The following is a 9,941-nucleotide window of genomic DNA, read 5'->3' on the forward strand; positions in this document are numbered from 1 at the left end:
GCCCTCGAGTGTCGACAGGCACTTGCCGGTGCTCACGTCCCAGATCTTGACCGTCCTGTCGGCTGACGCCAGCCGGGCCGAGTCGTGGGAGAAGGTCAACGACCGGACGCGACCCCTATGGCCCTCAAGCGTCGACAGGCGCTCGCCGCTGCTCGCGTCCCAGACCTTGACCGCCCTGTCGTCCGACGCCGACGCCAGCCGGGCCGAGCCGTGGGAGAAGGCCACTGAATGGACCCAGCCACTATGGCCCTTGAGCGTCGACGGGCACTCCCCGCTGCTCACGTCCCAGATCTTGACCGTCCCGTCGCCCGACGCCGATGCCAGCCGGGCCGAGTCGTGGGAGAAGCTTACCGAATAGACCCAACCCCTATGGCCCTGGAGCGTTGACATACACTCGCGGCTGCTCACGTCCCAGATCTTGACCATCGCGTCGCCCGATGCTGACGCCAACCGGGCTGAGTCATGGGAGAAGGCTACCGAATGGACCGAACGCCTATGGCCCCCAAACGTCGACAGGCACTCCCCGCTGCTCGCGTCCCAGATCTTGACCGTCCTGTCGGCCGATGCCGACGCCAGCCAGGCCGAGTCGTGGGAGAAGGCCACCGAATGGACCGAATCCGTATGGCCCTTGAGTTTCGACAGGCACTCGCGGCTGCTCGTGTCCCAGATCTTGACCGTCCCGTCGCTCGACGCCGACGCAAGCCGGGCCGAGTCATGGGAGAAGGCCACCGACCGGACGGAAACCCTATAGCTCTCGAGCGTCGACAGGCACTCCCCGCTGCTCGCGTCCCAGATCTTGACCGTCCCGTCGCCCGACGCCGACGCTAGCCGGGCCGAGTCGTGGGAGAAGGCCACCGAATGGACCGAATCCCTATGGCCCTTGAGCGTCAACAGGCAGGCACTCCATAATCTCTTATAGCTGGCTTTATTAAGATCCACTTTAGTTCTTCTTCTTTAAAATAACTCTTAATAAGGCTGCAGTCTAGACTAAATATAAGTGCAGGTGTGTATGCTTGAAGAGGACTAAGCTGTATTACCTAAATGTGGTGCATGATAAACAGGCGTGCATCTTGAAGAAATTTTATGAAGCTAGGTGTGTCTGCTCCTGTCTAGGTTATATTAGCATATATTATATAGAACGTTACTTTAGTACTTACTTAGGCTAGAGCGTAGAGTTTCTCTATTGCAAGTACACCCTCTAACATGCTTCTACAAATGCTCAGAGCCTTAAGCTAGTAGAGATATTTCTTTTTTATAAAATCCTTAATAGTGGATTTGTATTAAGAGTTAATTTTAGAGCTTGCAGAATTCTAGTCATAGAGGTGGTTAACCTAATAAACGCATGAGTATCATATTGTTGCTAGCGGATTGTCAACTAGTACTTAAACCTTATTAACCAGACACCTGTGAGCGCTTAAGCCGTACATGTTACGTTTTAGTGTACTAGACATGAGTTTAAGCAACCAGGAGAACATATTATAGTGAATCCTGCCCTAAGGTGGGAAGAGTGTATCTTGCATCCTGTTAGTTAAGTAGTCCTTGGCTAATTAGTAGATAAAGTAGACCTGATTATCCCTAACAGTGAGAAACAAACTACATATAGCCACAATCCTTCTCACATTCCTCGCAAGTACAGAAACCTGGCTAAATAGTCCGCACAAGCTGCCTATTTCAACTAGGTAAAGCGGGCGGTATGCAAAGTAAGCAGTAGAAAGCAGAATCTAGCAAATTTCTAAATTTCTCTCCTTTAGCCGCTAGATTTAATCCATTATGTAATTGTACAGCTAATGCAAACCTAGTGGCGCTTCTTTTACTACCTGCAAAAGGTCCTAGCTCTCTAGTCCCTTAAGCTCTTAGACTACGAGGGAGACCCACAGGAACATACTGTTCGCCTTCTGGCGTAGGATGTCTGACACTTAATCTCTTAGGCTGTCATCTTTAGGCAAATTAAGATAGGACAGCTTGTTATTAATGTACACATTAACCGCGCAGGACACTAGCTTTGCATTTTGCTCTAACTCTAGACTTAACTTTGTATTAGCGTCAACACTGTCGCACGTGTCTCACGCGATATCATACCCATGTACTGCACTATTCACTCATTAGGCATAGCTCCTCTCTCGTACAGTATATAGTCAGCTCAGAGCTCTATCGAGCTCCTCAGACCTTACAATACACTCATTCCACCTTGTTTGGATCTCGCTCCCTTGTCGAGTCGTTTGCCATATGTCCCCTCCTCAGCTCATGCAAGAAACACACCTCAGCTTCTGTTTAATATGTATCTCGTTCTAACTTAATAAGAGCCACTTAACGCGGGCTAATAATGCTAAGGTATGAATAATTAGGTCTAAGAGCTTTAGTAGGTCTGCTAAGCATTCATTAAGGGCGTTAACAACTAGGCAGGTTATTTTCAGGTCTAGATCTTGTATTATATTTATAAAGATGTCTGATAAAGCAACCTAAGCATTAGCGTCTTTGAAGACGGATTGACCTGCTTGATCGTACTTCTTCCGCAGGTGTTGGGCTAACAACGGCTGCTGGTTGACGAGCAGGTAGATTAGGCCGCGCAGCACGGCAGTAGCACTGTTGATGCGCGAGTCGGTACCTTCACAGAAGAAAAAGGAGAGAAGGCCAGGGGTTGATTTCTTCAACTCTTCAATGATGCCACAGAGAAGCATCGTCTTGCCCTTGCCAGGATCACCTGTAATCCGTAGCAGTCGGTTCTGGGGGTCTTCGTTCCATTGCTGGAAGCTGGCACTACTAAGGACCCAGCGATACGAGCCTTCTAGCAGGCCGCCCTTAGTGTCCTCAATGCGCTTCTTGTCGTCGCGCGGATCTGTAAGGCGAATGTCTTGGATACACCTGCCTAGCTTTTGAATCTCATCTAAGAGCCGTCTGAACGCTCCCTCTGCCCCTTCGCCATAGACAGGTGCTATGTAGACGTCGAAAATGCCGAGTAATGAGTATGCCCCATCTTCTTGAAGTTTTGTGTGCCGGTGCTCTTTCCACGACAGTCACTCATCGACAGTAAATTGAGACAAAGAGGCGCCTTGCAGCGCAAAATGCGGAATGCCTGTGATTTCGTGTACTTGCTGTGCGAGTGATAATTTGTCGCCAAGCTTCCTCCGTTCCCGAGAAAAGAATTCGACAGTGCCTGGGGCAAGGAGCTCCTGGAGCGTCCAACCGCGGGTGAGCCACCTACTTTTCTGGAAGTCTGATACCCAGGGCGGTGGAGTCGCTTCTTTGCTGGTCTCAGGGAGGGGACTGGAGACATCTGACATGTAGACGTAGCATCGAGCCGCGTTGCGATACCAGAGAAACATAGACTTGATAGCGTGTGAGAGCTCAGCTTTGTTTGCTTTGTTGATGCAAACTCAACCTATACTTGTGACAACATCGACTTTGTTCAACTGCTTACGTGACCTGTAATTTTTACTGCTAAGCTTATTCTTTAGATTATGTATAATCCCTTCCTTGAATATTTGAAACTACATTCCTATTATTAGACTGCTTAGGCTTGGGGGCCCGAAAATGGACCTAAACCCCCTTCCCCTTTCTTTGTCTTACTTATGTGAGAGTAGTAAAAATAACTTGCTAGCAATAGATAAGTATAACCCCTTACTATAATGGAAGATATATAGGGACAAAGTGACCTTACACAAAATCCACTTCTGTTTTGAGACGTAAGTTACACAAGCGTGTAACGTGAGCTATGAGTAAGCAATTTGAGCCGTGGCTAAGGAGCACTAAGCTCGCCATAAGCCACCGTAATTGTGCCTGATTATGTCCTTGAGCAGCTTGAGCAAGGCCTGATTTGGGGCTCAAACAACTCACAGGGGTGCGGAAATCATAAGACTGATCCCATTTTCGTACCTAGTTTAGTAATACTTTTCCTTGACTTAAACTTCCTACAAGCCGCTTGAGACAGTCAACTATCATATTTCAAGCTAAGGATAGTGACTATGCACAATGGCTATACGTGAGCTTTGTAACGACAAAACGTACACTACAATTATTAGAGCAGAGTGTGACAAATTTTGATACTTGGGCAAGTGAGGCTCCAGTCCACTGCTAGCGGTTGGAAAAGTTGGCAAATTTTTACGATAGTATTGCGTGGGACACGTTATCTGTGCCGGCATGCCTGGGCGCCGATGGTGGGTTCTTGGCGCGGGCGAGTATACTTTTCCCAGATCTAATTGTTGTGCCTCAACTCATAGATGAGCTCTTATCGCGAAACTTTGTGGTTTACTTTGAGTGGGGGGTTTTTTTTTCTTGCTAAATACTTTGGTTCTGCTTTGACTCAACGACTTTGTAATAGCCAACCAGGGAAATAGATCTCAACCATGGAAATGGACCTCAACTATAGAAACCTATGGAGAGGTTCAACCAATGACTCACACTCTAGTACTAGATCGAGAATATAAGCTACTGCGCACAATATATCTCATACAACTCCTTCGCAGCCAGCGCGACCTCATACACCATATACACCTCTCTCGTCAACACCCCAGCTCAGATAGCGTCTCTCAGCAGCCCGTGCTACGCTTCTCTCCCCACCGACGAGATAGCTACAGAAACAATTACTTTTCCCAGAATACTTTCCTTTCCTACTGCCATAATTAATGCTAAAGAAGCTTCCATCTCAAAAATGACTAAGAGAAACAATCACATCGCCTTTCCCTGGCTCTCGTTGCCTGCAGATATCCGCCTTTTGATCCTCGATGAAATCTCGGGCCAGAAACATCGTGGCTGGGCTCAGTGCGCAGCCGTCTGCAAAGAATGGCAGGCCATTCTTGAACCCAAGAATTTCTCCCAACTAGCATTGCAGCCATCCTGTCTAGACGAACTGGAAACCCTCGTTGTCCGACAAAGGCCTCTTGTCCAGCACATCTGTCTCAATATCGACCTTCCTCGATACACCTGTCGCACTTGTACACAAAGCGCCACCATGTCCAATCGTAGGTCTACCATTTTTAGGATGGCTATCCTAAGGCTCTTTTCTATCCTGAGTACCTGGCAGCCTACAGGTCGGGTGACACTCGAGCTGAGCGCATCTTCACCGAGTGATTCACGACATTGGTTCAAGAACTACTATTTTGGACCCGGACATGAAGACACAAGAGACTGGACCCAACAGGAGAAAGCTATTAGATGGCGCGACCCAAAGCACGGCTGGGTTGATGGTCAGCAGGTTAAAACTCCCGATCGGCCCGCTATTTTGCGCCTCTTCTCTCCGCTCTATTTGAACGCCCCCCGAACTCTCCCTGTCGTTCATGCCGTTACAAGCTTCTGCATACGTCGGCAACTTCGACATGAGCTTTTTCCCGAAGTACTAAAGGCCTTGTGGGAGAAACTCCCTCGGCTAGAAAGTATAGTCTACGAGCTGTGGCGTGCCCGGCCACACCACTACCAGATTGCATGTGCATATGGTACGTTTAACCCTATATCATATTTTCTTATAAGCTTTTGTGTTTATACAAGTAGAGGGGATTTACCTGTTCTGTTGAGATTATTTTGTATTGGATATTTGGCGTAAAATCAACGAACCCCCCCCCCCCATATCAAACACGTTTTTAACGTATTTAATTTCCTTCTGACATCTTGATAGAACTAGCCTCCTTAGTCCAGCGTAGTATTCCAAAACACGTCAAAAGAGTATCTATCTTCAAGGACTTCAACAACCAACTTGCACTGGTACTAAATAACGCTACGCCACATTTAGGCCGAGATATCGAAACTACCTCGGCTGTAGATCTCGAGCTAGCCAAAGCGTTTGCCGCCAATAGTGACCATCTGGAGCACCTTTCTATTTCATACATGATCGACGCCCAGCAGTTTTTCACCTCATGCCAGCAGCTGCCATGTGCCTGGAATCTCCTGCAGTCGCTGACACTCACATCATCCACACTGGCCCGGACAGCTCCTCATAAAAATGTTTATACACTGTTGCGAAACGCCAGTTCAATTGCGCTGAAGATACCGCAGCTCAAAACCATGGTGCTCTGGAACAGTGAACCGGGACAAGCCTGTGCGGTAATTTATCAGCGACATATTGCAAGTGCAATGGCTACACTTACATGGCGTGGTACATGGAATCTTGAGCTCAGTGATAATGTTGTTGAGTCCTGGAAGAAGGTTGCCCCTAGTCCCTGCTACCTACGGTTGGAGAAGGAAGCATTACGCGACGTGGATATCAGGTCCCATGGCGATGCAATTCATCATCTGCGCTTGCCGGATGGAGTTGTTGATTCAGAATCACTATGCCAAATACGTCGCGAAGGAATGATGCAAAGAATGGCCTGATCAGTGCATTTGTACAGATTTCTATCTACTTGCTGGCTGGTCTTGGCTTCGCTGACCAGCCCGCGAACAGGCTGCGCTACTTGTCGCACGTGTCTCACGCGATATCATACCCATGTACTGCACTATTCACTCATTAGGTATAGCTCCTCTCTCGTACAGTATATAGTCAGCCCAGAGCTCTATCGAGCTCCTGAGACCTTACAATACACAATACACTTGTTTAATCCACTTTGTTTGGATCTCACTACCTTGTCGACTCGCTTCCCATATGACCCCTCCTCAGCTCATGCAAGACTACTGACCCAGGACACCACGTGAAGGTGCCAGCCAATCGTCCTGGTAAGGAAGAGAAGAAGAAAGGCAGTGGAGCAAAAGAAGAGAAGAAAGGGAGGGGAGCAAAGAGTAGAAGTAGAAGTCGAGCCGAATGATCAAACACAAGAAATGAAATCATTACCTACAGTTATAGTCGGCGAGCGGCCTCGTCCACGACTCTCTGAGCCCAATCCAGGGCCCGTTCTGCCCGGTCCGTGGCCAGAGCCAGCCGCTCCAGGCGGGGTCCTCGCACACCGTTGAGGAGCAGTAGCCGGCAACCACACGGTAGCGCAGGAGCTTATAACTTATGGGGCTAATGTTAATGACTTGGATCCTTTAGGCTGCACGCCTCTACATGCGGCGGTAAACCGACGCGATGCAGTAATGACCGCTATTCTCCTAGATGCCAGTGCTGATATTAGCGGAACATTGATAGATGAGATTCCCTAGGGGCCATATTAATTTCGTGATCAGAACTCAAGGGTCGCTTGCAAGGCAATACATGTAGCTTTATCTAAGCTCTATTTATACTATGTTAAGGAAAGGCTGCTAATATCTCCGGAAGTTGTTTGACTCCTCGATACCGGCGCGGATCCTAACGAGGCGGCTACATACTGCAACTTGAGGCAGAGGACGTTTTCTAAGACACTGATCCAGCTCCTATTCAAAAACTTTGATTGTAAGGGAGATATTAGGGAGGCTGACTTTAAGGGGATGCTTGAAATTGCGGAGATGCTTGTCTAGCAAGGTGTTGCGGTAGGAGGTGTTGTGTTGGGCCTTACTGTGGAGCACATAGCCCGATTTGACGGGCATGAAGAGCTGTGGGAAACTCTTCAGAAGGGCATAGAGGGTGCGAAAGTAAAAGTTGGCGCGTAGTCAACTTTGCTTAATGCTATAGCGGACACTCACCTTAGAATAGTGCCTAAAGGGATTCATTTAGTGCAAACTTATGTCTTTATACGATTAGCGTACATGCATTGCATTTGATCCTTATTTGCAGCAAAGGCCTAGATATTTACGCAGTAGATATTAGGCATTAGAGATCAGTGCTGCTCTAACTCTATTTAAGTAGAAAGACAACTAGAAAACTTAGACGTGCTGCAAAAATAGTTAGCTTACTGAACTAGCTACTACGCAAAAGGGTTATCAGATACTAGCGGGCTTCTACAGACTACAGAGTTTATCAGCCCTCTATACAGCCAAGCATATTATTAGCAACCTAGATCTAAGCTCTTTCTTTGGGTTTGGGATTGCCACTAAGCAAAAATATCATGCAGGATAGTTAGCAACGTGATTCTTTACAAAGCAAAGAGAATTAGGGCGACCGCTCGCACTTTTGTTAGCTTAGCTTAAAGGCCTTACAGACAGTCCTATTGTTGGGCATTAGTTGCTACCTCATTTTGTCCATTTTTGCGCGAAAGTCTCCAAGAAGGCGTTAAAAGGCTAGGCCGCTGGTTTGCCATAGCACCGTTTCACAGTGTTGGCTTGTAAAGAGTGCGTACTTGTAGATTTTGTTCTAGAGCTCTTGTAGCATATTACGTACATAGTGTTTAATAGAACGTAGTACTGTTCCTACTGTTCCTAATAGTAACAATCTCTTAGCAGTTAGAACAAAAGTAAATTGCCTTCTGTTACTATACAGTTAATAAGGCTATATGTACAACAGTAACTGCTTATACTAATTAATTTCTTAGTGTTTTAGTAACAGGTTTGTAGAGGACGTTTTTGCGCGTAGTAGTACAAGGGCTGCTGTAGAACAGGAGGTGTTAAAACACGCACTAATATAGTAGATTTTATACCTTTTTAACTATCTTATTTATTATTAGTATAGAATAGTAAATTAACTTCTTAATTTACCTACTTCTTACTTTTAATATTGCCTTTATTATTACTATAAGTATGTAAAAGTTTCTTTAAACTCTACATAGCACTTAAAGGTTATAGCACTAGTTTAATATTACTTGCTAAAGTACTTTTAAGCTTTACTTTATAAGCTTTTATTACTTTAAAAAGTTAAAGGCTATTTTTTAAAGCTTTATTTTTTAGTGCTTTTTTACTTATGCTTTAACTAGCTAATTTTTATTTTTATAAGTTTTCTAAAAACCTTTACCTTAATTACAGCCTAAATTTTAATATTAAGTAGAATAATATTTAGACTAAAGGTTGCTAGCTAAAGCCTAAAAGCCTTAGATATTATATAAAGAGCTTAAGAAAGATTTCTAAGAAAACTTAAACATTTTATAAAGATAGAATAGTAGATAGCACGGATAGCACTAAGAGCAAGCTTTTAGAGAAAGATAGGAGTGTATTGTAAGCACACCTGAGATTAATCAATTAAGCAAGCTGGCAGTTTCTAGCTTAATTAATTGCGTTTTAGTATAAAGTTTAGCTAGATTAATTAAATTAGCTTAGCAGAAAGTTGCTAGCTTAATTAGTAGCTTAGATGCTTAATTCCTAACTAGAAAAGTTGTATATATTTTTTAGTGTTAAGTCTTAGCTGTTATCCTATGTATCTAGATTGTTGTCTTCGCCTACCTACTTACTAAGCTTGTACAAAACGTCTATCTGCTTATTAGTAAGCTTTAATTAGCCTATATTATTATTATTGCTGCTACTAAAACTAGCCTGTCTTTATTATTGTACTAAGTGTAGTGCTGCAAGTAGCTTAGGTAATATACAGCATTAGTAAAGCTCTAGTAAATCTTTAAGCTTACTAAAGACGCGCTTACACTTACAGCTTAAAGCTAGTATAAAAAGTATTATAAGCGCTATTTTACTAAGGTTAGAATATTAATCGCCCAGCCTAAACTAGTATTATATAGGATTAGTGCCCTTGCTAATAATTAGCTTACACTTTTACTGCTTATACTTATCCTTTTTAGTATTACTGCGTGTAGGATTAATAATACTATTAATTATATTATTAATATTACTTAGTTTCTTTAGTGCGTGTGTGTAGCAAGGCCTTAGTAATAGTAGTAACTTATAATCTACCTATAGTGCCTAGAAATTAAGATTATTAGATGCTAGCTAATTAAACTTCTTAGCTTACACTTAATTATAGTAGTGTTTATAGTAAAAATAAAGTATTATAGTAGCATAGTAAGCTAGCAAGTTGTTAAGTTTAGCGTAGTACTTATTTACTTTAAGCAGCGCTGCGCGTAGATTAATAGGAAGATAATCTTTAAGCGCCTTATTATAAGCGTTATAGACTACGCTATTATAGTAGAGAAGGCAAGCTTCTAATTAAGTAAGTAAAAACTTAAATATTAAGATTACTTTAGTAATTATACTAAAGCTATACTTACTACATTTTTTAAAGCGCT

General features: G+C 44.3%; 3 protein-coding genes across 3 annotated transcripts in view; 1 reads left to right on the top strand and 2 right to left on the bottom strand.

The window, feature by feature from the left end:
* Nucleotides 1-1,069, bottom strand: part of BDR25DRAFT_373465 (HET-R) — a gene marked incomplete at both ends in the record, with an annotated part of 1,735 nt that extends 666 nt beyond the window's left edge. Inside the window, 2 exons of the mRNA XM_033697287.1 lie at nucleotides 23-871; nucleotides 1,038-1,069. Coding sequence (XP_033545211.1) covers nucleotides 23-871; nucleotides 1,038-1,069 — 881 coding nt within the window. The remainder of the gene's footprint in view (nucleotides 1-22; nucleotides 872-1,037) is intronic.
* A 994-nt stretch (nucleotides 1,070-2,063) lies between these two features.
* BDR25DRAFT_357684 (HET-domain-containing protein) lies at nucleotides 2,064-3,939 on the bottom strand (the record flags this gene model as incomplete). Its single annotated transcript, XM_033695838.1, has 9 exons — nucleotides 2,064-2,098; nucleotides 2,127-2,148; nucleotides 2,188-2,241; nucleotides 2,484-2,895; nucleotides 2,943-3,001; nucleotides 3,027-3,373; nucleotides 3,509-3,537; nucleotides 3,659-3,855; nucleotides 3,913-3,939. 9 exons carry the CDS (start codon nucleotides 3,937-3,939, stop codon nucleotides 2,064-2,066), a joined length of 1,182 nt encoding a protein of 393 aa, XP_033545212.1.
* Nucleotides 3,940-4,648: 709 nt separating this feature from the next.
* BDR25DRAFT_231796 (uncharacterized protein) lies at nucleotides 4,649-6,303 on the top strand (the record flags this gene model as incomplete). The annotated part of the gene is made up of 2 exons (XM_033685392.1): nucleotides 4,649-5,429; nucleotides 5,609-6,303. 2 exons carry the CDS (start codon nucleotides 4,649-4,651, stop codon nucleotides 6,301-6,303), a joined length of 1,476 nt encoding a protein of 491 aa, XP_033545213.1.
* Nucleotides 6,304-9,941: the final 3,638 nt, after the last annotated feature.

Source organism: Lindgomyces ingoldianus, assembly GCF_010093535.1.
Source record: "Lindgomyces ingoldianus strain ATCC 200398 unplaced genomic scaffold BDR25scaffold_25, whole genome shotgun sequence".
NCBI classification, from domain to species: Eukaryota; Fungi; Ascomycota; class Dothideomycetes; order Pleosporales; family Lindgomycetaceae; genus Lindgomyces; species Lindgomyces ingoldianus.